General features: G+C 37.9%; 1 protein-coding gene across 2 annotated transcripts in view; it reads left to right on the forward strand.

Moving 5' to 3' along the window:
- The first annotated feature begins 10,979 nt into the window (after positions 1–10,979).
- The window catches only part of adamts17 (ADAM metallopeptidase with thrombospondin type 1 motif, 17), a 312,511-nt gene continuing 295,847 nt past the window's right edge, over positions 10,980–27,643 (forward strand). For both annotated transcript variants that reach the window (XM_056461008.1, XM_056461009.1), the window contains exons 1-2: positions 10,980–11,137; positions 20,603–20,949. In XM_056461008.1, the coding sequence (XP_056316983.1) occupies positions 11,065–11,137; positions 20,603–20,949 (420 nt within the window). In that variant the 5' untranslated portion in view covers positions 10,980–11,064. The remainder of the gene's footprint in view (positions 11,138–20,602; positions 20,950–27,643) is intronic.

The raw sequence follows: 27,643 nt of genomic DNA on the forward strand, positions 1-27,643 counted from the left end.
TTCTTGCAACCATTGTTTGAAAAGGAGGGCTTTCTGAATTTTTCCAATAATGAGCCATTAGAAGTTTTGCATGTAATAAACAAAATCAACAATTTCGGTAACATTACTTGATGGTCCATTTGAGTATTAGTTGACTGTCTGATAAATATCTGTTGATACTGCTCTTCAACAGACATTTAACTGACTATAAGAAACTTTGCAAGTACATGTCAACTTACACTAACCCAACAGTCTACTAATGAGAATCTAATGAGAATTAGTTGGCATGTAGATGCAATGTAACTTAAATTCAACAAGCAGACCATCAAAATAAAGTGTGACCCCAATTTCTTATCTGAGCTAGTAAAAGAGCTTAAATTTTCTTTCTTGCTCAAAATAGACATTAATTAAGGATGGTGGATGAAGAAATTGATGGTCAAGCTCACAAACAGATAACTTGCACAAACTTTGGTCATGTTTAATTTCATTTACACATTTCAAGCATCAAGGTGAGTAAATGGTAAAATGTAGATTTGATAAAGCATGTGTGTAAATGGCACACAAGCAGCTTGATGGCATAATGAAACCAATCAAACTGCCTATTTACAGTTTTTCTCTGTCGCTTTGGTGCATTTCTCACAACACTTTTTACATTTGCACAACAGTTAATGCATTTCTCAAAACAATTAGTACAAACTGCAAAACCTTGTTGATAACCTGCAAAAGCGTGTCACTTGCTCAAAATGGAGAGCTCATTCCTCTAAAGCAAGTATTCATGTCAATGAAAGTGTCATCAAGATGAAAAGTTCTGACACCATTGTTTCAAGAGTTCACACTTAGATATTGTTTGACAACTGTTAGCAGGTTTGGCATGCTGTCCCGGGAGAGAACCCTGAGCTCGGAGATAGGTGAGCCCAGGGCTCCCGCCTGGTCCATAGAGCATATGCGGGGAGTACGAGATCAGGTGGTTCTCGAGAGCTCCCCGTGGTAAGAGGTAGAAAGGAGGAGGAGATGGGGTGGATGGGGGGTTTCTTCGGAAAACGAAGATAAGAGAGTAGTTCTAGCTAGGCTACTTATAGTGAGTTGGGGTTAATCTGATTGGCTAACTAGTGAATGTAGATGAGTGGCCAGCTGCAGTCAATCATATCACGTGCTCCTCTCGAAATTAGTTTGAAAACTTCACTTATGAACAAGATAGTCAAATGGCTTTGTCATGTTTTCATTATGACAGTTTTTCAATGCACAAAAGTCAGATTTTGGTGACACTTCCTGAAAATGCTCAAGTCAGTACTATATACTATTTGCACAGCCATTTGAAAACTACAGTAAAGTTAGACATCACTGTATTTAGTGAGGTATCTGAGTACAAGACACTGAATCTGTATGTTTCACATTTTTACTGCATTTGCTCTTTGCAATTCTAATTTAATCACAGCATTGTGTAAAAGAATAAATACACCCTTATTTACAACAAACATAAACTTCCTTTAGGTAGAGCTGTGCACAACTGTAAACAATATTGCAGTACATATTGGAACTGAACCTACAACACACACAGGTCTGTAAATCATTCATTAAATTGTTCATTTTAGAAGACATTTTCAGGGAAAAAAAAAGATTTAAAGTTTTTTTTTATAGAATTAGCTTGACAGATTTTGACAACTAGTTCAACATTTTTGTATGTAATGACTCGAGTAATGAAATGAGGACTATTAGTTTTATATGGAATGACTATTCAGAATTCACAAGTTTAGTTAATTTTGACTGACATGATATAAGCAAATGATAATGTTATAAAACAGCAGAGAGTTGTATGAAAGCAAATTATGCAGGTCCAAAAGCATTTGCAATTTGTTTGAAGGGATGAGAAACTGCTACTATGATGTGCACAAATGACTAATTGTTGTGCAAATGTAAATAGTGTTGTGAGAAATGCACCAAAGCCACTGAGAAAAACTATAAATTCACTTACACTGAGCATGTTATTTGTGTAGTGTACTGCTTTTGTTAGCTACTAGGGGGAGCAGTTGACCATGCTCTTAACCCTTACAATAAGCACAGAACTTGTTCAGAAATGCCAACTCATATCTGTGCCTGGTAAATGGTGTCATTTGAGGTGTTACAATCATTTTAGTTCTTGTCTTTATGTGCAGAGGAATGATGTAAGATTCTGAGATTAATGTTGATGTAATGAGGAAAACAGTGCATTTAAATTATGAAGAACAAATTCAGTGGTTTTGATACTAGCCATCACCATTACTGCGGCTCATATAAATCTTTGAACAAAGATATAAACATGTTCATAAACATCAAATTGCAAGTCGTGCAATTAACTTTCTATTGCATTTTTCTTATGTTTTTGCTTGGTAGATGATAAACCCAACACAAAAAATTAGCTGGGAGAACGAAAAGAAAAGGACAGAGTCATTACAGAGACTTGAGGGTGGTCTTCTGTGATTTTAGTCCAGTAGGCAATCATCTAGAACACCATAGCAACTGTTCAGCAACACACACTCAAAACAAACAAACAAATAACACTCAGCACACCCAGGAAACCACACAGCAAAAGCATTAATTAAGTAGAAACTAATAAATGTTTTATAAAACTATGTTATGCATTTCATGAAAAAAGTGTGAGCAATGCTGTTTTTTCAAAGGTGCTCTAAATGTTTCTGAGTGTGTCGCTATGCAGTTGCTGAAGTTTTCTCAGTGGTTTTATAGTTAATGGGATATGCAGAAGTATGCTAGGACTTTTAATTTGCCAGTAACCTGGGTTAAGCACTTCTGGTGAACTGTATGCCCTTGCAAAAATCGGCGCGTTTAAGGTCTGTTTTCTTCAAAAATGAGCAATCTCCACTGGCTGAGTGATATCCGATATAAAGTGGGTCTCAGATTGTACAAGAAGCACTGCGTTAAATTACATTTTTCCCCACCATGTCTTTATACGGGGTTCTTACACTTTTTTCAACTTCAAATTCCAGCACTTTTCAAGTACTTTCAAGGTGCGTTTTTATATTTTTTCAGCACCTAACAACCACGATAAATTACATTAATATTTGCTGTATGTACTTTTCCACATTTAAATCCGTTGTGCTATTTTAAAAAACACAATATGACATTTCAACTTAAATTGTTGAATACTTTGGAGTATAGATTTATTGAATTAGTTCCCCCAAAAACGGTAAAAAAAAAAAAAAGTTTAGTTATTGGATAGGTATCTTTTTAAGTTTGGTCTTTTTCTATCTACAGTTGATTTCTCAAAAAATGAGCTTATAGTCAGATTGTGTTTAGGTGTAGTACCAAACGTTCATGTCCACCGCTATTCAAAAGTCATGTAACAAATTAAATCCTTATGAGTCAGGGAATATTCCTGTCAAATGGTTTTCGTTATGTGCAAAATGCATTTTAAGCTAAAACCTTCAGCTTAACCTTGCGAAAACGGAAATGCTTGAAGTTTCTGCCAACCCGACTCTACACCATAACTTTTCAATCCAGATGGATGGCACAACCGTTACTGCATCCAAAATGGTAAAAAGCCTTGGAGTAACGATGGATAACCAACTAAACTTCTCTAACCACATTTCTAGAACTGCTCGATCTTGCAGATTCGCACTCTATAACATCAGAAAGGTCCGACCCTTCCAATCTGAACATGCAGCTCAACTCATTGTTCAAGCTCTTGTTCTCTCCAAACTGGACTATTGCAACTCTCTGCTAGCCGGGCTTCCAGCTAATTCTATCAAACCTCTTCAGCTGCTTCAGAACGCAGCAGCACGAGTGGTCTTTGATGAACCCAAAAGAGCACATGTCACTCCGCTACTCACCCGTTTGCACTGGCTGCCAGTTGCTGCTCGCATCAAATTCAAAGCTCTGATGTTTGCTTACAAAGCGACCTCTGGCTTTGCTCCTTCGTATCTGCTCTCACTTCTGCAGATTTATGTGCCCTCCAGAAACTTGCGTTCTGTGAATGAACGTCGCCTCGTGGTTCCATCCCTATGAGGGAAGAAATCACTTTCCCGAACTCTCACATTCAATCTGCCCAGTTGGTGGAATGAACTCCCTAACTACATCAGAACAGCAGAGTCACTTGCTGTCTTCAAGAAACGACTAAAAACTCAACTATTTAGTCTCCACTTTCCTTCCTAATCTTAACTGCCTCTCTGGCTATACCACTAACTGTACTCTCTCTCTCTCAAAAAAAAAAAAAAATCCAAAATCCAAGCACATTTCTAACCTTGAAATCACTATATTGAAAATCAAGCATTTTCCAGGATTTCCAGCACCTGTACGAACCCTGTTTATAATATACCCCAGTATATTCAAAGGAGCTTCTCTGCTAGCCTGCCAATTCTGACAGGCGTGTACGAGTACACGGCTTTTTGTCTCTTTTTACGCTTGAGCAACTAAATGTATGCCAAAGTCTATTTAACTAATTGTATTTTAATTACATTACAACATTGATGCTGTAAGAGGAATCGTATAAAATGGAAAAAAACTCACAATAACAGGTCACCGGAAGTTTATCAGCATGGGAACAACACTAGCTCGGCATATACCCTATTGCTATGCTGTTTTTTTCAAGCATATTGCAACACTGTTGCTAGGGCATTGTTATTTCTTTTTAAATTATTTTTAGAGCACTGTTAAATTGTTATTAGGCTGTCCTGGGTGTTTATAGTTCATCGTTATGGTGATTGTCGTGTGTTCTGCATTTAATGCATTATTATATTGTTGTCAATGTGTGTTTTAGTGTATTGTTATGGTGTTATAATGCATATAGTGCATTGTGTTGTAAGGTGTCCTGGGTATTTTAGTGCATTGCTATATTGTTGTTAAGGTGTTCTAGGTGTTTTATGTTGTTTGGGTGATCTTGGTGATGTTAGTGCATTGTTTTGATGTTGTTTGGGTGTCCTGGGTATTTTTATTGCAATATTATGTTGTTAGGTTGTTTTGTCTTTTGTGCATTGTCATTGTATTGTAACATAGTTGTTAGGGTGTACTTTGTGTTGTTGTGTATTGTCATGTTATTTGGGTGTCCTTGGTATTTTTTTAGTGAATTGTAATATCGTTGTTAAGGTGTTTCGGGTTTTTTAACGCAATATTATGTTGTTAGGGTGTTCTGGGTGTTTTGTTGTGTTTCGTCATGCTGTTGTTATGATGTACTTTGTGCTGTTGTGTATTGGTATGTTGTTGTTTGAGTGTCCTGGGTAATGTTAGTGCATTATTATATTGTTGTCAATGTGTTCTGTCTGTTTTAGTGCATTGTTATGTTGTTGTTAGGGTGATCTTGGTGTTGTTAGTGCATTGTTGTGTTGTTTTTGGGTGTCCTTAGTATTTTTAGTGCATTGTGATAGTGTTTCTAAGCTGTTCTGGGTGTTTTTATTGCTATTTAATTGTTATGTTGTTAGGGTGTTCTTTTTTTGTATTGTTATGTTGTTGTTGGGGTGTACTTTGTGTTGTGTATTGTCATGTTGTTGTTAGGGGGGCTTTGTGTTCTTGTGTATTGTCTTGTTGTTTGGGTGTTCTGGGTATTTGTAGTGCATTGTTATATTGTTTTAAGGTGTTCTGTGTGTTTTTATTTCAATTTGTGTTGTTAGGGTGTACTTTGTGTTTTTGTGTACTGTCATGTTGTTTGGGTATCCTGTGTGATTGTCGTGCATTAATATATTGTTGTCAATGTGTTCTGTGTGTTTTAGTAAATTGTTATATTGTTGTTAAGGGGTTCTGGGTGATTTTGTGTATTGTCATCTTGTTTTTAGGGTGCACTTTTTGTTTTCGTGTATTGTCATGTTGTTGTTAGGGTGTACTTTGTGTTTTAGTGTAATGTCATGTATTTAGGTCTCCTGGGTATTTTTAGCGCATTGTTATATTGTTTTAAGGTTTTCTTTGTGTTTTTATTGCAAAATTGTGTATGTTAGGGTGTTCTGTCTGTTTTTGTGTATTGTCATGTTGTTGTTAGGGTGTGTTTTTTGTTTTTGTGTATTGTCAAGTTGTTGTTAGGTGTACTTTGTGTTTTTGTGTAATGTCATATATTGATTAGGTGTCCTGGGTATTTTTAGTGCATTCTTACACTTTTTTCAAGGTTTTCTGGGTGTTTTTATTGCTATATTGTGTTTGTTATGGTGTTTTGTCTGTTTTTGTTTATTGTCATGTTGTTGTTAAGGTGTATTTTTTTGTTTTGTGTATTGTCATGTTGTTGTTAGGGTGTACTTTGTGTTTTTGTGTAGTCATGTATTGATTAGGTGTCCTGGGTGTTTTTAGTGCATTGCTATATTGTTTTAAGGTTTTCTGGGTGTTTTTATTGCAATATTGCGTTTGTTAGGGTGTTCTGTCTGTTTTTGGGTATTGATCTTAGGGTGTCCTTTGTATTTTAGTGCATTTCTACATTGTTGTTAAGGGGTTCTGGGTGATTTTGTGTATTGTCATATTGTTGTTAGGGCGTACTTTGTGTTTTTGTGTATTGTCATGTTGTTGTTAGAGTGTACTTTGTGTTTTAGTGTAATGTCATGTATTTAGGTGTCCTGGGTATTTTTAGTGCATTGCTATATTGTTTTAAGGTTTTCTCTGCGTTTTTATTGCAATATTGTGTTTGTTAGGGTGTTCTGTCTGTTTTTGTGTATTAATCTTAGGGTGTCTTTTGTATTTTAGTGCATTTCTACATTGTTGTTAAGGTGTTCTGGGTGACTTTTTGTATTGTCATGTTGTTAGGGTGTACTTTATGTTTTTGTGTATTTTCATGTTGTTGTTAGGGTGTACTTTGTGTTTTTGTGTATTGTCATATTGTTGTTAGGGTGTACTTTGTGTTTTTGTGTATTGTCATGTTGTTGTTAGGGTGTACTTTGTGTTTTTGTGTATTGTCATATTGTTGTTAGGGTGTACTTTGTGTTTTTGTGTATTGTCATGTTGTTGTTAGGGTGTACTTTGTGTTTTTGTGTATTATCATGTTGTTGTTAGGGTGTACTTTGTGTTTTTGTGTATTGTCATGTTGTTGTTAGAGTGTACTTTGTGTTTTTGTGTAATGTCATGTATTTAGGTGTCCTGGGTGTTTTTAGTGCATTGTTATATTGTTTTAAGGTTTTCTCTGCGTTTTTATTGCAATATTGTGTTTGTTAGGGTGTTCTGTCTGCTTTTGTGTATTGTCATGTTGTTGTTAGGGTTTATTTTTTGCTTTTGTGTATTGTCATATTGATCTTAGGGTGTCCTTTGGATTTTAGTGCATTTCTACATTGCTGTTAAGGTGTTCTGGGTGATTTTGTGTATTGTTATATTATTATTTGGGTGTACTTTGTGTTTTTGTGTATTGTCATGTTGTTGTTAGGGTGTACTTTGTGTTTTGTGTATTGTCATGTATTGATTAGGTGTCCTGGGTATTTTTAGTGCATTGTTATATTATTTTTAAGGTTTTCTGGTTGTTTTATTGCAATATTGTGTTTGTTAGGGTCTTCTGTCTGTTTTTGTGCATTGTCATGTTGTTGTTAGGTCGACTTTGTGTTTTTGTGCATTGTCATGTTGTTGTTAGGTCGACTTTGTGTTTTTGTGTATTGTCATGTTGTTGTTAGGTCGACTTTGTGTTTTTGTGTATTGTCATGTTGTTGTTAGGTCGACTTTGTGTTTTTGTGTATTGTCATGTTGTTGTTAGGTCGACTTTGTGATTTTGTGTATTGTCAAATTGATCTTAGGGTGTCCTTTGGATTTTAGTGCATTTCTACATTGTTGTTAATACATTGTTGTTAAGGTGTTCTGGGTAATGTTGAGTATTGTCATGTCACTGTTAGGGCGTACTTGTGTTTTTGTGCATTATGGTACTGTTAAGTGTTCTTGGTGTTTAGTTCATTGTTATGTTAAGACAGCCTGGGTGTTATATTATTGTTAAGGTGTATTGGGTGTTTTGGCACATTGCTATGCTGTTACTGTAAAGTTCTGGGTGTTTTACATTTTTTTTTAGTTTTGCTATACGCTGTGTTATATCGGCCATTTGTGGCATTGCTAAGGGGTTGTTAGGCTGTTCTGGGTGTTTTTAGAGCACTGTTATCTTTTTGTTAGAGCATTGCTATGGGATGTGTGATGTTTTTTAGACATCTCTTTTGGGATGTTTTAGGGAATTTCTGGGATGTTTTGGGTGTTTTAGGGCATTTGCTAAGGGATTTCTAGGGCACTAGGATCTTATTCAATGATGTTCTGGGTGGTTAAGTGATTTAACATGCCAGATCATTATTACTGTTAGTACTTTCAAGCTACAATCATTTTATTTTGCTGTATATTCTGCACTCTGTGATCACTTATCATCATAATGCCATGGTATCCAGCCCGGATAGTTCTGCCATGGCCATTGCTTGTTATAGGCTACTTGCTTGTGCCAGCGGCCCCACTATCCACAGGAAGCAGCATTAACTCTTCTGTAGTGCTTTGCCAAAGAGGAATGAGAAATCAAAGCACTCGAAATAGGATTAAAGCCTCTGCTGACCTACTCTAATGAACTTTATCCACTTGCAAGAGCTTTGTTCTCAGGGTATGGTCTGCTGATATAAGTTTTTTCATAGCTCATACTGCTGTAAGTGAATCTATCAACCAATGCAGAGAAGATGAATCCATTACAGAATGTCCGTTCAGGTCCATAAGAACAATTAATACTTTCTCTTGTTTGGATATGGGATACTAATTAGTGGTATTTGCTAAATTGCTACAATATCAACCACATATAAATGCCTTAGCAACATTCTTTGTGTTAAACAAACCACATGACATGCACATGATTTTAAAGTTTGTCCCACCATAAAAATGCAATGCTATATACAGTATGTGTGTGTTGACTGATAAATGACTAATATGACAGTTTTAAGCTCACTAAATAATAATCATTGAGTACTTAAATTGATACTCACCAATACTGCATCACACTTCTTGCTTTTAAAACTGATGGCATGCAATTACAGCAACCAGATATTGCCAACATACGCCACAGAGGGGTGGAATCTGCTGATAAAGGGATAGAAAACTAGGTTTGTGGTCAGATCATTGTCATTTAAATGTATTTATTTGGTGATTATAGGGTGAAATACAGTTCAAAGTGGCTGAAATTAGTTTTTTTATAATGGCAAAATAACTTTGTGCAGACACACATTAACATTATGTTTATGTTCTGACTTAAAAAGAGATCAGAACCATTTGCAAAGGCTATGGATTTGGATTACAAGCATTGCAGGCCAAACGTTTGCTTCATAAGACCTCAATGTATGGAAAGGAGGCACAGGTAAACAGATTGGGAATCTATTTTATGGAGAGTTGCGTTTCACCATGTTTTCGGACATGCTCAGAAGCGCACAATGTAAACCAATATAAGTAGAATATTTTTATAATAATAATTTTAGAAAAACATCTTACAAATACTCATAATATAATTGACTAATGTGTAGATAGCTTTAGAAATGCTTGTTGTGTGTCTGACAAGCTAAAAATATCCATAATATTCTGTCTCCAGCACAGATGAAGAGGAGCCGATCAAATAAATGAACAGGTAATCAACAAGCTGCTGCAAGAAAACATTGTCATACATATTTCCTTGTTTATTGCAGTGTGAGCGCTTCAATTTTATTGCAAATTAGTATATATATGAATATGATATAAAACTATAGAAATCAAAATATGAGCTATTCCATGCAAATGTCAACCTAGCCAAGAAAAGTTATGAAAATACGGAACAAAATACAGTTTTTTGTATAAGCAAGTCATTTAAAGGACCTTTGAAATACTCAAAAATGTATCTGTCAATGTTTTCAAACAATTATAATTGATTTACCAAAGTCTCACAATTGGCAATTTCACATCCATCAAATCCATAACGAAGAGATGTCACATTCATAAATGCAAAAGTTTACCTCATAAATGCAAAAATAATAACTAAAATAAAATAAATTATTTTTATTCTATAGAGAACCAACTCTTATCCTTTTGATTAGCATTATTTCTTTTGGGTCATGCAGTTTAACTCACTGAATTGAAACTGTCAGATTTTTTGGGGCACATCCATAACGCATGTTTATTTTCCTCATTTAAAGTACAAATCATGTTTACAGATTGATATTTTTCTGGTCCCTTAACTCTGTGGTCAGTTGTTCACGAAAATATTAACAGCTGTTTCAATATTATGTTAACATACGTGAATTTATGTTAGGAGCTTTTACTGCAAATGTCACATCCATAACGCTGGAATTGCTAAAATATAGGAATCAGGCTCCTGTGTCCCAAATTTCCAGAATGCATAAGGACAGATTCCTAATCCCTATTAATTTATGGATAAAATTAGATTGTATGTTTTTTTTTTACTCTCAAAATGCCATTTTAGCTCACAATTTTTGGTAAAAACCTTGTTTAATGTTCTGTTGAGGAAAAAGGACATCTTTCACAGTCTGAGTAACAGCATTTTTTAAACGTTTTATGGTTAACGGTCCCTTTAAGATTCTGTTACTGTTGTTATTCATGTAGTTATTTACAAGAATTGAGTTGATTTTTCGTTTGGAAGCTTGGCAAGTATTAGCTAAGGTTACACGTCAGCTTGGCAACGTGTATCAAAGCAAAGACAAGAAAATTCGTTTAAACTGGTCTAAGCAAAACATGCGCTAAAACTTACTAAACTAACTGAATTAAACATAATTCGTTGCTGTTTTCGCATTCATACGTATTTTTAATGCCTAACAAACGATCTAATAAACGTCAATGTACCTGACTGACTTTTCATACCGCTTCTGACCGTGTGTGTGTGCCGATGATTTGCTTTCTCTCAATAAATCTGGGACCGCGTGCACTGTTCTGCCCTTCTTTTCTGACTGACAATAACGTCAGCCAATGAAGCTGCAGCGGTTTATTTATTTAGATCTCATCGACCAATCTGAATTCAGAAGAGGCGGAGCGTCTATGTCTGGAGGCGGGGTTTCTGCCTGAAGTTGTGTTCCCAGTCTACTGTAATTAAACTTTCTGAAACTTCGCGTCAGTCCGCTGTTGCTGCTCCGCCAGCGCACGTTGTCCGTCTTCTTCACACTGCAGACTGTTTTCTAAGATATAACACTTCTACTACTGCTAATAATAACAATGTACGATAATGACACTCTACTGCTTTTCCTGACTTATCTTCTCGTTTGCATTGGATTTAAGGCAACATCAGGTAAGACAGCTGCACCTGCGATACTCCTGACAGAAATTCACCATGGTAACCAGTTTTAAGCTCTCATGCTATTGCTACATGAAGTGAAAATTAATTAAACGACAGAAGTAAAATGAAAACGTGCACAATTTTCCTGAATATATATTCTTTTAGTCTCAATAACGCCGGAAACTGTGGTTACCATGGTAAATTTACTACATTTACTACATGTACTGTAGTACTGCTAGCACTGACTTGTTGATGCAATTTTAACTGCACATTTTCCTGCTGCTTACAAACGAAGTTTCAGCCATGCTGTTTCAATTAAGATGAAAATGTTTATTTAAGAGCCATAAATAGGGATTGCCACCCAGGGCACGTTTCAAGAAGGTTGGCTGTGTGTCAAAACCTAGTGAGCTGCCTACCTAGACAGCTGTTTTGGGCTACAGAGGCGGAAAGAAGTGCTGTGACGTCACGTGCTCTCTCTTCTTGGCAAGCTGAATGCTACGGCTATGGTTACATCACAAAGTGCTGAGGGTGCATGTGAACTCACTCATGCAGCGGTATGATGCTGTCTAAATAGTCAACTTGCTAGGGAACAGAAATGACAGAGTCTTTGAAAAGTGAGCTGCCTAACTAGATAGTATTTAGACGTTTGCTTAGCTGTTAGCTCACATAACATGCATGATGCCCAAGCATAATGTCTAGAGCAGGGGCGATTTTAAGATTTGAATTTTAGGAGGGCTCAGCTTCTTATGAGGTTAATAATAATAATAATAATAATAATAATAATAATAATAATAATAATAACATATACACTGTAAAAAGTGATTAGTTACTTAAAGCGAGTAAACTAATTGCCTTAAAAGCAACAAGTTGACTTTTCAAAAATAATGTAAGTAAACCTAATGTAACTTGCAACTGTATAATTATGCAAATTGTACTCACTTTATATATATATATATATATATATATATATATATATATATATATATATATATATATATATATATATATATATATATATATATATATATATTTGTTTTTTTTAGCTTTCTAGCAAATAGTTATACAGTAAAATAAATCTGCTCTTCCAGACTCCATAAGTGTGTCTTCTAAACGCAATAAAGGCTGTTACTGTAGATTTTATAAACTTAATGAAGCACCAAATATGTAATATTGTAATAACTACAGTAATTATTTGAAAACAGACATGCTAAAATAGTCTGACACTGTAAAAAGGGATTAGTTGACTTTAAAAAAGTGAGTTCAGCTAGCATAATTATAAAAACGAAGTCAACTTAACAGTTGCAAGGTACATTAGGTTTACTTACATTATCTTTGTAAAGTCAACCTGTTGCTTTTAGGGCAATTGGTTTACTCGCTTTAAGTAACTAATCACTTTTTACAGTGTACACTGTAAAACCCAACAGTCAACTTTATCCGATGAAATGAGTGTAGTTAACTCAAATGTTTCGTAGCAATCGATTTTCTCAAATGGTTTGAGTTGCCTTAACTTTTTGGGTTTTACAGTACTCAGTTGGTTTGAGTTCTCTTCATTAATCAAGTTTACTGTGCTCAAATTGCTTCTTTTAGTCAAATGGATTAAGTTCACACTACTCATCAGGATTAGTTTTTGAACTTAAATGGTTTGTTGCATTGGTTTTCTCTAACGGTTTGAGTTACCTTAACTTATTGGGTTTTACAGTATATATATATATATATATATATATATATATATATATATATATATATATATATATATATATATATATATATATATATATATATATATATTCATATATATATTCATATATATATTTAAACCTACAGGCTAATTCCCATATTTTATGATCTGAATCATAATAATAAACAAGAATTATATATATTTTTTAGTTTAAGATTTCACATGATGTTTCTATCTCTGTCTGCTGACAGTTAAAATGAGTACATTTCACTGAGTGGTTCTGTCACTGTATTTAATCATGTGCTTGTATGGTCTAGTAGTTAATGTCACATGCACTGTAATGTGTTTTATATTCACAGTTCATTTTGAAATAAATTAGCAAAATGTTCGTTAAGAGTTGCATTTTCTCAGGAGGAAACAGCTGTGATTATGAGGTGAGCACCGAGGAAACAGTAGATGTGAAACCCGATTGCTCCTTTATGAAATTGGGGTACAAGTGATACAGTACACGTATTGCTATAGCAAAGAACTGCAAATATGCAGAAATTATAACAATGTATCAATAAACACACACCTTATTCTCTCACTCTGCACTGCTGTTGTTTGCTGATCAAAGGAAACAAAAGATGGGGAGGAGCCGAATTCTGCCACAGTTTTCTTATCAGATTTAAAGGAGACAGAGGCGATAATTTAGTGTACAGTTTATGAGCTAATCACAAACGTTTTGGGGGGCTGAGTAGAAATATAGGGGGGCTAAATGAGTCACAGAGCCTAATTAAGAGAAAACAAGACACAGTTTAGGCATTTTTTTTCAAAATGTTTGCTGTTTGTTCAAACTACTTATTTAATATGAGCTGAAACAACTCAATTCTTGAGTTCTTTTGGGACAACTTAATTGATTTATGTTCAATTGACTTACATTTGTAAAAATGATTAAATTAACTTAATTCCTTCATGTTGTCCCAACACAAACCGATTACATTGAACCCAGCATTTTTTACAGTATAGGAACTTGTGCAGCTGTCAGTGCCCAAAAGTCCTGTCTACATAGACAGCTGACTAGGGAACATAAGCCACATTCTTTATAAAGTGCGCTGCCTAAATAGACAGCATTTAGGGGCATTTTATCATGCAGATATTATTAGGTATTTTCACACACTCTTTGTTCTGTTAGTGCTTGTGTGCGCACTTAATTGAGCGGTGCTCAGAAATACTGTTTAAGTATTCAGCTTACTAGGGAACAGAAGCCAAATTCATTCTGTAACAAGCAGCTATCTAGACAACATTTAGTGGCATTTATGCCCATTTTTGGCATTTTAGACATTCTTTTAGCTGTAAGTGTGTGTGAACTTGTGCAACCAATGACCAAAAATGCTGTCTAGACTTTTTTACTAGTACACAGAAGAGCATGAGTAGATATGCAACATGCTTGCAACATTTTGGGGTGTCACATTTAGGCATTTTACGTGTAATTAGGCATGGGATAATAGCCGTTTTCAAGGTGTAACGCAGTTTGAAAAAAAACGCCAACATTTTCTGTTATACCGTTCCTATGGTATATGTAAGGTTATTTTTACGTTTCATTTTAGTTTTTAGGACAACAATATCTCCTGCAGAAAAAATCTCCAAAGATGCTGTTTTAAATTGTAAAGTGATCTGCTTTTGTAAACTAGTTTTTGAAACTAACGAAGATAGCGGAAGTCAATGACTCATTTGATTTATTTAGCCTGACATGTTTACTGCTCCAAAATATTTACAATGTTTCTCAAAACAAAATATATATTGCGAAAATATTGTGTTCAAAGAGGAAATTAATTTTATCCAACGTTATCACACTGTCAGAATCATATACCGTCCCATGCCAAGGTGTAATGCTAGGATAATCATATGCTCAATAGTGAATATGAACATACCTAAACAGGCAGCTAGATAGAGTGAACTGTTCTTCTGAACTGTAGTAAGTTGCCTTCCTAGAAAGCATTTTTTGTCACTCATCTTGGTAAAGACTGCATGTTATGTCATAGAGATGAGAGTGCATTTGAGAGTGAGCCATTGTTTTATTATGCCCAACATACTGCCTAGGTAGGGAGCCAAACAGCGTGTTCTCTATACTCTAGTGAGCTGCCTTCCTTTAGCCACTCATCTTGGCACAGATGGCATGTTACGTCATAGAGTGCATGTGAGTTCATGCAATTCTATGATGCACAAAAATGATGTCTAGATAGTCAGCTTACTAGCATACAGAAGTCATATACTGAGCAGCTAAGCAACAGTAGATGATAGTTGCATCCCAAATGACACACTATGCACTTATACACTCAACCACATAGTCACGAGTTCAGTGTTGTACCAAATGCAACACTAAAGTTTTTCTTTTTCTTTACTAACTGGAAATTCAGATAGTTTCCCAGTAAATTTTTAATGGAATGACAGTACATGAAATAAATGAGCAAAATAGAAAGTTGTTTGTTTGTTTGTTTTGACTTTATTAGTCCCAAATGGGAATTCACACGTCAAAGCAGAGCTCTCAGTACTATAAAATAAATAAAATAAATTGCATATATAAAAAGGCAATAATATTTATAAAAATACATTCTGAACACCTTAGTTGAGTAGACACTAGTCCATACAGTATTAATGCTATTAAAATTCTGTATTATTCATCTAGTATGACTTTGGTTACACAATCTGATCACTGTTGGTAAAAATTACTTCCTGTATTGTTCCCTATAACACCAGGACTGACTAAATCTTGAGCTAAAAGAGCTTAAACACCCTTGGACTATATCAAAAATGAGTAAAATGCACTTATTCTTTTTAGAATTTCCAATTTGGATCCTCTAATTACACTAGTAGTGTCCCAAATGACACACTATGCTCCTATATACTAATTTTAGGTACATTATTGCGTTTTCAACAGTTCACACTTAGCTGATAATCAATAAAGCGTATTTGGCATGCTGTCCCGGGAGAGAGCCCTGAGCTCGTAATATCCTCGAGCTCGGGGCTCCCTCCTGTTAGAAGGGCAAGAGGGGAGTTCGAGCTCAGGTAGGTCTCGAGAACTCCCCTGCTTGTCGCCACGTGAGAAGTGTAAACTAGGGTTGTTTTTGGTGATAATTTGTTTAGTCGATTGACTATGGTTTATGTTTTTGGACGGTGGGAGGAAACCGGGGGACCCGGTGGAAACCCACACGAACACATGTAAACTCCGCACAGAAACACTAACCAGCCCGATAGGAGGTTGGACCAGCGGTGTTCTTGCTGTGAGGCCACAGTGCTAGCCACTGGGCCACCGTGTCGCCCTATCGGAAAAAAGGGGGAGGAAGTAGGGGTGGAAGGGGTGAAGCTTCAAGACGAAGATAACTAGAGTGAAAAACTCTGGTTATTTATAATGCATCTGTAATCATCTAATGGGTCAGATTACGGAGTTAATGAGGAGCCAGCCGTGTTGATCATGAGCACGTGATCCTCTCAAAATTAGTTTATGAATAAACCACACTTAAATATAATTTATAGAAATATATTTTAGCCCAAGACCGGTTACTCAAAGCTGAAGCTAAGCAGTGCTGAGCCTGGATGGGAGACCACATGGGAAAACCAGGTTGCTGTTGGAAGTGAGGTTAGAGAGGCCAGCAGGGGGCGCTCAACCTGTGGTCTGTGTGAGTCCTAATGACCCAGTATAGTGAGCTTGGATAGGAGACCAAATGGGTAAACCAAGTTGCTGTTGGAAGTGGGGTTAGAGAGGCCAGCAGGGGACGCTGTGTGAGCCCTAATGACCTAGTATAGTGAGCTTTGATAGGAGACCAAATGGGAAAACCAGGTTGCTGTTGGAAGTGAGGTTAGAGAGGCCAGCAGGGGACGCTGTGTGAGCCCTAATGACCTAGTATAGTGAGCTTTGATAGGAGACCAAATGGGTAAACCAGGTTGCTGTCGGAAGTGAGGTTAGAGAGGCCAGCAGGGGGCGCTCAACCTGTGGTCTGTGTGAGTCCTAATGACCCAGTATAGTGAGCTTGGATAGAAGACCAAATGGGTAAACCAGGTTGCTGTTGGAAGTGGGGTCAGAGAGGCCAGCAGGGGGTGCTGTGTGAGTCCTAATGACCTAGTATAGTGAGCCTGGATGGGAGACCAAATGGGAAAACCAGGTTGCTGTTGGGAATGGGGTTAGAGAGGCCAGCAGGGGGCGCTCAACCTGTGGTCTGTGTGAGTCCTAATGACCCAATATAATGAAGGGGACACTATCCTGTCAGTGAGCACCGTCTTTCTGATTAGACGTCATTAAAAATCCCATGGCACTTGTCGTAAAGAGTAGGGGTGTAACCCCGGTGTCCCTCCATCCAAATTCCCTCCATCGCCCTTTACCGATTATGACCTCCCAATCATCCCCGTCCACCGATTTTGGCTGTATTTCTGCCTCTCCACTACATCAATAGCTGATGTGTGGTGAGTGCACTGGCGCTATTGTCCTGTGGCTGCTGTCACATCATCCAAGTGGATGCGGCACACTGGTGGTAGTGTGGAGAGACCTGCCTCATGATTGTGAAGCGCTTTGGGTACATGATAAATGCACTATATAAATAACATTACTTACATTTTAGATATAATTAACATTTTTTTATTATGCAATATCTCCATTTCAGGAGCGCAAGTGAGCTCATTCAGCTACACTGAAAAAAATTCATTGGATTTACACATTTTTTTAAGGAAAGTGGTTGTAAACAATTTATATGGGCTGAATAAAAAAATAGTAACGTTCAGCATAATTTGACTTTTTATAAATTTTTTGCAACAATTTCTACTGAACCATTTTTACAGTGTATTATTTTGCCTAACATATTGTACTCTAGTGATCTGCCTTTCCTAGACAGCAGCTTTAAGCAGTCATCTTGGCAAAGATTGCGTGTTACATCATAGTGCTGAGAGTGCATGTGAGCTCATGCAACTGTATGATGCACAAAAATGATGTCTAGGCAGCGAGCCTGCTGTGTTTTTAGTGTGCACTTTTTATAGTTCTGTGTGCAGTTCATTAGTCACTTTCATTTTATGCTGTTTTTGGTGACTTCTGTAGCTTGTCTCCATTTCCGTAACTTTATTCCCTCTATAACCGCAGACAGACTTGTAAACTGAACTCTAACTTATAAAACTAGTGCTGTATGTAAAATCCCTAATCCCTCATTCCGTAGTCCCTACATTAGTTCACTAATATAGTCCACTTAAAGGAGTGAATGAAAAAATACAGCCAAACCACAGAGGTCGTATTCTTTTTCGAGACCAGGTCATGTTGCACGACTCGCCATCTTACCTCTCTCTCTCTCTCCTCCACACTGTTCCATGATGACAATCACGCATACACCTTTTTAGGCATTAAATAAATAATATTTAATATTTAATACTTGTCTCCTATATAAGTGCATTGGTTTTTATGATGGTATAACGGTACTGAAACTGATTCCGTTGTTATTTTTTGGTCCCGCGGTATACCATATTACCGTATTACCGCCCAAGCCTTATGCCGACTATAAAGTCTGCATGAACTAGAAGCTGCAATCGTTTTTGTCTTGTATTGTGACACAGTTCCTTGAATATTAAATGAGAAAACAGTGGATGTGGCTTGTTTACTTCTATTTAGAAACATTGGGAAAAGGGTTTGGGGAAGGTTATTACAACTGAACAGACGCGTCCTGCTCACCATTTCTGTTTGTTGTCAACACTGACTGGTGGAGGGGTGTGGTTAAGTATGTTAGCCACGCCCAAGACCTCAGACAGACCTAATTTGGGAATTTAACTCAAAAGTCCATTTTCAGATTTTAATTTTTGATTACACAAGCAAACTTTTTTTTGTTCTTAATGACATGCACTGATGAATTGTTCACCACAAAACAAGCAATGTGAGAGAACAAAATCAAAATGGTTAGTTTGGATTTTATGTGGACTTTAAGGGGTTCCCACATAAGCAGAGATTCATTGTGATTTTTAGGTCTAGAAATGGGTGGTACAGTGGCTCAGTGGTTAGCACTTTTGCCTCACAGCAATATGTATGCATGTTCTCCCTGCGTTTGCGTGGGTTTCCTCCGGGTGCTCTGGTTTCCCCCACAGTCCAAAGACATGTGGTACAGGTGAATTGGGTAGGCTAAATTGTCCATAGTGTATGTATGTGATGAGTGTGTATGGGTTTCCCAGAGATGGGTTGCTGCTGGAAGGGCATCCACTGCGTGAAACATATGCTGGATAAGTTGGTGGTTAATTCTACTGTGGCGACCCCAGATTAATAAAGGGACTAGCCGAAAAGAAAATGAATGAATGAATGAATAATGGGTAGCTAAAAATATGAAATAAATACAATATATATTAAGCTATATGTATAAAATTTAAATGAAAGGTATTGAACTTTCTAATGACACTATCATGTCTTTTTTAAGGAAAAAGCTACTTCATAACTTCAAATATTTTTCATAAATATGAGAACAATAAAGGGTAGCTAAATCTCCAACACTATTCTTTATAACATCACAATGTCCTTTTCTGCAATATCTGAATATATATTCTGTGCAAAATTTTTTCCAGATATCCAGTCCTTAAACACAAATAAAGAATAAAACCAGTATCGCACTGTTATCTGCCAAACACTTTTAACCACAGTATTACTTTCTAATGATGGCTTCATCTTTTTTCCATTTTTAAGCTTTCTGATCAAGTTAAGTCAGATTTATTAATGTAGTGAATTATCTGATTTCATTAATTGTCTGGTGTAATATTCATTAATATTCTTATATTCACTCAGTGACAATTCTACCTGCCCATTCTAGTGTGTTGGGCTCATGACTGATGCTTGGTAACATTACAGGGCCTGGCTCTTCACTGTTAGCAGCAAACTGGACAAGAGGCTGCTGCTGCTGAAGGGCTACAGTACAAGAAAATCAGTACATAAACGATGGTTTGCAGACATTGTTGTTTTGCGTCACTCTTAACTAGCTTAAAGTTAACTTACACGCCGTTTCATCATCTTCATGTGCTGTTGTACTCTCGCTGGCGCTGGTTTTAATGAAAAATGTAGTCAGCTTTTTTAATTCTGACCTGTTCAGCGGCACATTTGTGATTTTATAATAAAATTTTCATCTCTCCCGCATCTCTTAACAAATGATTTTGCTGATAAGCAAGGTGCCGCTGTTAGGGAGTCGAATGATAATTACGTCATCATTAACCTGCAGGCTGCATTCTGCTCACGGAGCTGCGAGAAAATAAATCAAAAGAGTGGAACTGCGGTAAAATAGTGAATTAAAAGAGTGAGGTTATGGTCAAATAAATAAATCAATGAAAAAAGTGTGACTGCTGAGAGTGCAGGCAGCTAGGGACACCGGCCCTTGCGGCCAAAACATGGACCAGCCCACCGGGAATACTCCCGCTTCTCCTGATTAGCCAATCCGGGCCTGCCAACAGTCCAACGACATGCGCTATAGGTGAATTGAATAAACTAAATTGTCCGTAGTGTATGTGTGTGAGAGTGTATGGGTGTTTCCCAGTACTGGGTTGCGGTTGGAAGGCCATCCGCTGCGTAAAACACATGCTGGAATAGTTGGCAGTTCATTCCGCTGTCGCGACCCCTCATAAATAAGGGACTAAGCCAAAGAAAAATGAATGAATCTAGAAATGTTATGGAAGTTATTATATATTTAAAAAAATGTATAAAATACAGCAGTGATTCAAGTGAATGCAAAGGTTTCTGCTTATGACTGAAAAGTAATTGGCTGTGAAGGTCATGAATTGTTTTTGCCTCTTTTAATAACACATTTCATGTCTCCTAGTGCAATCTGCCATGTACGAGACAGATGTGGTCGTGCCACAGGAGCTGCAGCCGGATGAGATGCACCTGCTTTCGGGAGTTTACAGGTGGAGCAGAGGCCGCAAACGCCGCTCGGACCCTCAGCGCGAGAACCATCTGTTCCTGCGGCTTCCGGCTTTTGGAAAGGAGCTGTACTTGGAGCTCCAGAGAGATGCCTCTTTCCTCACCGAGGGGTTTGTGACGGAGGAGAGGAGGGAGGAGGGCAGCGTTCAGCATGAGCCTCTTCCAAAGGTCCGCCAGTGTTTCTATAATGGAGCCATTCTCAATCATACGGACTCCTTCGTCTCGTTGGACACTTGTGGAGGACTGGTGAGTGGAGGAGACTGCTGTACAGATCTGAATTTGTCATCTGAAACATGTCTGGGATGTATTTATTTATGCATTCATTAATTTCTCTTCGGCTTAGTCCCTTATTTATCAGGGGTCGCCACAGCGGAATGAACTGACAACTATTCTGACATATGTTTTATGCAGCGGATGCACTTCCAGTTGCAACCCAGTACTGGGAAACACCCATACACTCTCACATTTACATTCGTAGTTATACGCTATAGCCAATTTCGTTAACCTAATTCATCTATAGTGCATGTCTTTGGTCTGTGGGGGAAACCGGAGCACCCGTGGGAGCATCAGCTGTGTAAAACATATGCTAGAATAGTTGGCGGTTCATTCCGCTGTGGAGACCCCTGATAAATAAGAGACTAAGCTGAAGGAAAATGAATAAATAAATGAATATTATATTATTATGTTGTTTTTGATCAAATAAATGCAGCCTCGATGAGCATGTGAGACTTACTTTGAGAAAGAAATCATACTGATCCTAAACTTTTCATTGTTAGTAGTACATGCTATTCTAAATACCCAACAGCATTTCGGGACTCAGGTAATCCTAATCAAAAATCGCTGTTTGCATGATAGACTCTTAATCAGAGTATTATCTTAATCATAAAAGCGGAGTACTGGTGTCCATGTAAATGTACTCAGTGAAAGTGCCAGATGATGTCGCAAGCTGTCAAAGACATGAGCCCTTAAATGTTTTATTAAGTTTGACGTGTTTCCCCCCTACACGCAACTTTTGTAAAGCATCTGCTTCACGCTGCTGTGTCAGAATCCTTGCTTGTAAAATACAGCCACACTTTAGAACGCTTAGTTTAAGCAAATTTGATGAACGCGATCGTGCGTGTTGATGAATCTGAAGCGATCCCTCGCTCACCGGGTGCGCTGTACCGCGCGTTGTCTGTGTGTGTGTGTGTGTGTGTGTGTGTGTGTTTGTAGTCCACTTAGAATCCAACATGGAAATCATTTTTGTTTGTTATTGTTATTGATTGTTTTGAAATTCAAATGGCACTTACATGCCTGTGTTTTTACTTCTGTAATAAATACGGTGTTTCGTGATTAATCATGATTAATTACGTTAATTACGTTTCGTGATTAATCATGATTAATTACAAAAAATTGTGATTAATTAGTTAATTTTTTAAAATAATTTGACAGCCCTAGTTTATATTGGATTTATTGGTTGTTTTTTTTTAATTAGTAGTAATTTTAGTAGTAATGCATTACGTGACATTGACATGCTTTCGTGAGCTTCACCCGACCACACTCTGAATATGTGCTGGTTACTTGACTTCTCGTGGTTGTGAGCATTCCAGGCCCACCCATGGGAGACGAGGCTGTGTTTGTGTGAGAAAGTCTTTCCCTGACTTTGGTCCCATTATGATCATTTCATCCTTCAAACTTCCCTTTGAAAATCTGTATGAAATGACATCAATCAAATGACTGAAAGGGCGATGGCACTCCATTATCGCAAGCTGTCAATGTCTGATTGGTGAGAGTGCAGACACATGGTCTTCATCCTGTCATTCCTGGCCTTATTGATGAGCTTCATTGATTGACTTCTTTGGCTAACGGAAAGCTAGCTGACCACCCTCACTCATCCCTCTTCAGGCTGAGTCTGTGGAAAATGAGCTCATCGTTATTGTAAAATGCACTCTACCCACATGTGGCGAGGAGGGTCAGACATTTTTGACACCTAAAGTGCGACAGACAGCGAGCAGATGTGAGGCTGTGCCGATCAGCTGGGTGTTTTAACTAGCCCCGGCTGACATCTGTCTGTGACACAGATGCTTCTCTCTTGCCACTTTGCTCACCCCGGGTGGAGGTAGGTGAGGATGTGTGATTTGGGATGGCTGTAACGATGTTCAATTTTTGAGATATTTTTTAAAGGGGGCAAATTATGCAAAAATCACCTTTATAATGGGTTTAAACACAATTGTCCGGCAGCAGTGTGTGCATAAAGCCAGCCTCTAATGGTAAAAATGAATTAATTAAAATTTTTATAATCGCACTTGATGAACACAGTCTGCAGAAACACTTTGATTGACATTTGATTGACTTAACCTCAACTGAAATATGAAGACAGGGCAGGGCATATAGTAGGTCCTCCCCCTTTTAAAACAACAAATAGTGTTTATTTTTTGTTATGTTTGGGAAAATGTGTAGGATTAAATTCATCTACTCTAACTGGTCAGATGACTGGCTCATTCTGTTTTGATTGGTCAAATAGTTCAGTCTTTTGTGATTGGTCAGATGGCCCATTCATCTGAACCATTCTCAGATGATTTGGTCAGTTGTGATTAGTCAGATGGCCCAGTCTGTTGTGATTGGTCAGATGATTTGGTCAGTTGTGATTAGTCAGATGGCCCAGTCTGTTGTGATTGGTCAGATGATTTGGTCAGTTGTGATTAGTCAGATGGCCCAGTCTGTTGTGATTGGTCAGATGATTTGGTCAGTTGTGATTAGTCAGATGGCCCAGTCTGTTGTGATTGGTCAGATGATTTGGTCAGTTGTGATTAGTCAGATGGCCCAGTCTGTTGTGATTGGTCAGATGGTAAAGTGTGATGTAAGTAGTCATATGGCCCAATATTTACTTATTGGTCAGATAATCTAGTCCTTTGTGATTGGTCTGATCAGATGGTTCAGTGTGATGTGATTGATGAGATGGCCCAGCCTTTTGGGATTGGTCTGGTTAGATGGTTCAGTCTGATGTGATTGGCCAGATGGCCCAGCTTTTTGGGATAGGTCAGTTGGCCCAGTCTTTTGTGATTGGTCTGGTCAGATGATTCAGTTTCATGTGATTGGTCAGATGGCCCAGTCTTCTGTGATTGGTCTGGTTAGATAGTTCAGTCTGATGTGATGGGTCAGATGGCCAAGCCTTTTGTGATTGGGCAGATAGCCCAGTCTTATGTGATTGGTCTGGTCAGATGATTCAGTCTGATGAGATGGTCAGATAACCCAGCATTTTGAGAATGGTCATATGGTCCAGCTTTTTGTGATTGGTCATTGGTCCAGTATTTTGCGATTGGTCTGGTCAGATCATTCAGTCTGATGTGATAGGTCAGATGGCCAAGCCTTTTGTGATTGGTCAGATAGCCCAGTCTTATGTGATTGGTCTGGTCAGATGATTCAGTCTGATGAGATGGTCAGATGACCCAGCATTTTGTGATTGATCATATGGCCCAGCCTTTTGGGATTGGTCATTGGCCCAGTCTTTTGTGATAGGTCAGATGGCCCAGTCTTGTGTGATTGGTCTGGTCAGATGATTCAGTCTGATATGATAGGTCAGATGACCCAGCCTTGTGTGAGTGGTCAGAATGCCCAGTCTTTTATGATTGGTCAGATGACCCTGTCTTTTGTGATTGGTCAGATGGCCCAGTCTGTTGTTATTGATCTGGTCAGATAGTTCAGTCTGATGTGATAGGTCAGATGGCCCTGTCTTTTGTGATTGGTCAGATGGCCCTGTCTTTTGTGATTACTCAGATGACCCTGTTTTTTGTGATTGGTCAGATGGCCCAGTCTCTTGTGATTGGTTTGTTCAGTTGATTCAGTCTGATGTGATTGGTCAGATGGCCCAGCCTTTTGTAATTGGTCAGATGGCCTAGTCTTATGTGATTGGATTGGTCAGATGATTCATTCTGATGTGATTGGTCAGAGGGCGCAGCCTTTTGTGATTGGTCTGGTCAGATGGTTCAGTCTGATGTGATTGGTCAAATGGCCCTGGCTTTTGGGGTTGGTCAGATGGCTCAGTCTTTTGTGATGGTCTGGTTAAATGGCCCAGTCTTATGTGATTGGTCATATGGCCCAGTCTTTTGTGATTGGTCTGGTCAGATGATTCAGTCTGATGTCATAGGTCAGATGGCCCAGCATTTTTTGATTGGTCATATGGTCCAACCTTTTCGGATTGGCCATTGGCCCAGTCATTTGTGATTGGTCAGATGGCCAATTCTGTTGTGATTGGTCAGATGATTTGGTCAGTTGTGATTAGTCAGATGGCCCAGTCTGTTGTGATTGGTCAGATGGTACAGTCTGATATGAGTGGTCATATGGCCCAGCTTTTTGTGATTAGTCAGATGGCCCAGCCTCTTGTGATTGGTCAAATGGCCAGTTTTTTATAATTGGTCAGATAGCCTAGTCTTTTGTGATTGGACTGGTCAGGTGGCTCTGTCTGATGTGATAGGTCAGATGGCCCAGCCTTTTGGGGTTGGTCAGATGGCCCAGTCTTGTGATTGGTCTGGTCAGATGATTCAGTCTGGTTTGATAGATCAGACGACTCAGCAGTTTGTGATTGGTCATATGGTCCAGCCTTTTGGGATTGGTAATTGTCTCAGTCTTTGGTGATTGGTCAGATGGCCCAGTCTTTTTCAATTGATCAGATGGCCCAGTTTGTTGTGATTGTCTGAGATTCCAATGTTTTGTTATTGGTCCAATTGCTTAGTCTTTTGTGATTGGTAAAATGGTTCAGTCTTTTATTATTGGTCAGATGGCCCAGTCAGTCTTTTGTTATTGGTCAGATGAATTATTGATGACTTTTTGTTTTTAATCTATTAATCATCATTTTGAAACTTTGCAGACCTCTTGCATTTACAGACAGCCATTTTACATTAAATGTTATACCAGAAAAAGCATAATGACAGCACTTTTAAGTATATTTATAGTTACAATCTTGGATTAATCTTTTTTATTTACACAATTTGCTGCAGTGCATTATCAGATACTGCAAATACTGCATGCAGAATTTCAGACAACAGAGGAGTCTTCTACTTCTAACCACTACTTAGTAAGCTTGTTTAAACGATGTTGAAGTTCAAGAGGACAAAAACAAGGCCTTCCTGCCTGTTAATGTCATTTCAGACCGTTTTTCCTGCTCTATCTCTCCTCAGAGTGCAGCCATATGTAACTGTACTTTGTTTAACCTGGTACATGCGGGGTTTGCCTGTACATGTTGTGATGAAAGTGTGTGTTTTACAGCCTCTGTGGGCAACTTCCTGTCAGCACTCCCATGTTCTCCTCCTCCACCCGCCGGGGGCTCATCTATGCACGTCTCCCTCACCTCTAACCATGTGCATTTTCCAATCTTTCTTCCAGCGCATTTCCTCTATTGCTTCTCTAAGTGCAGCATCAATCCAGGGCTGTCCCATAGTGTGTTTCCCTAAAAAACAACATAACTCATTGCTGAACTATATTAGTATAATGCATAGTTGAAGAAACTAACTAGCTCAGGGATCCCCAACCGCCGGGTCATGAAAGAGATTCTACCGGGCCATAAGAACACAAAATGACTTAATATGAGATCACACTTTATTGTGAGTTACCCCTTTAAGAAACAATATCCATATGCAAATTGATATGGATATGGAATTGATATTCTACTACTAGAATTTTAAACATTTAGTAGAGCTGCACAATTAATCGGAAAAAAAATTGCGATCTCGATTCGACCCCCTAGACCAGGGATGGGCAAACTCGATCCTGGAGGGCCGGTGTCCCTGCATAATTTTGCACCAACCCTAATCAAACACACCTGCTTGTAGCTTTCTAGTGATCTTGAAGACACTAATAAGGGTGTTCAGGTGTGTTTGATTAGTGTTGGAGCAAAACTCTACAGGGACACCGGCCCTCGAGGATCGAGTTTGCCCATGCCTGCCCTAGACGATCTTAATCCAGCATTTCAACGATTCTGTTAATCATATTTTCAAGTTCAGGAGAGAAGCAAAGGCGGCTGCAAGAGTCTTTTCATTGTTTCACATACATTGCTCAGCGACATGGACACCTCCAAATGATGTTGAAAGACTCACACACTGTATTTATAAGGTATAATTCACCTATAAATGTCATTTTTGTCTTCATATAATGCTGTATTCGCGGCCGTGAAATCACACAGGACGTGAGCTGCTGACTGTGAGCACTGAGAGGGCGGGCGCCCTACTTAATGATAGATGCGTGCGCGTCTACTTTAGTGAACAGAACCTACATAGGCTGTGAATAACAGGTAATAAAGTTGTAAATAACATTCAGTTTGTGGCACAGAGTGATCGTTTGAGAGCCACGCTTGAAGTATGAACAGCACTTAGCAGTGAAAATGAAATCGAAAGCGTGCACATCATTTAAATGATCATATCACATTTTAGAGTTATGATTGCAGCAAGCATTTGATGTTTTTCTTTCATAGCGAACACACAGTTGTGCATGAAAATAAATGTTTACAGTGTCAGTATAACTACTCTAGCCTATATAATGTTGATTTTACCAGTGAATTAAATGGTCTAATAATGTTGTCAATGACAGATTGCAAGCAAAGGCCTATATCTCAAACATAATTCAACATCAGAATTATTATAAGTAGAATAGAATTATTTATAGAAACCAGTAGACCTACGCATAATATTATTATTGTTGTTTTACCCTATGTTTGAGAAAAAACAATAATAATTGCAGACTCCTATTAATCTTTATTTTACATCTACAGAATCGTGAAAAAATCGTGATCTTTATTTTAAGCAAAAAAATCACGATTCTCATTTTAGCCAGAATCGTGCAGCTTTAACATTTAGTTTTTCAAGAGGGTGCGAACAGTGTTGGGAAAGTTACTTCGAAAATGTAATTAATTACTAATTACATCATTAAAATTGTATTTAAATTACTTTACTGAAAAATGACTCAGGAG

This window comes from Danio aesculapii, chromosome 7 (assembly GCF_903798145.1).
Source record: "Danio aesculapii chromosome 7, fDanAes4.1, whole genome shotgun sequence".
Classification (NCBI taxonomy): domain Eukaryota; kingdom Metazoa; phylum Chordata; class Actinopteri; order Cypriniformes; family Danionidae; genus Danio; species Danio aesculapii.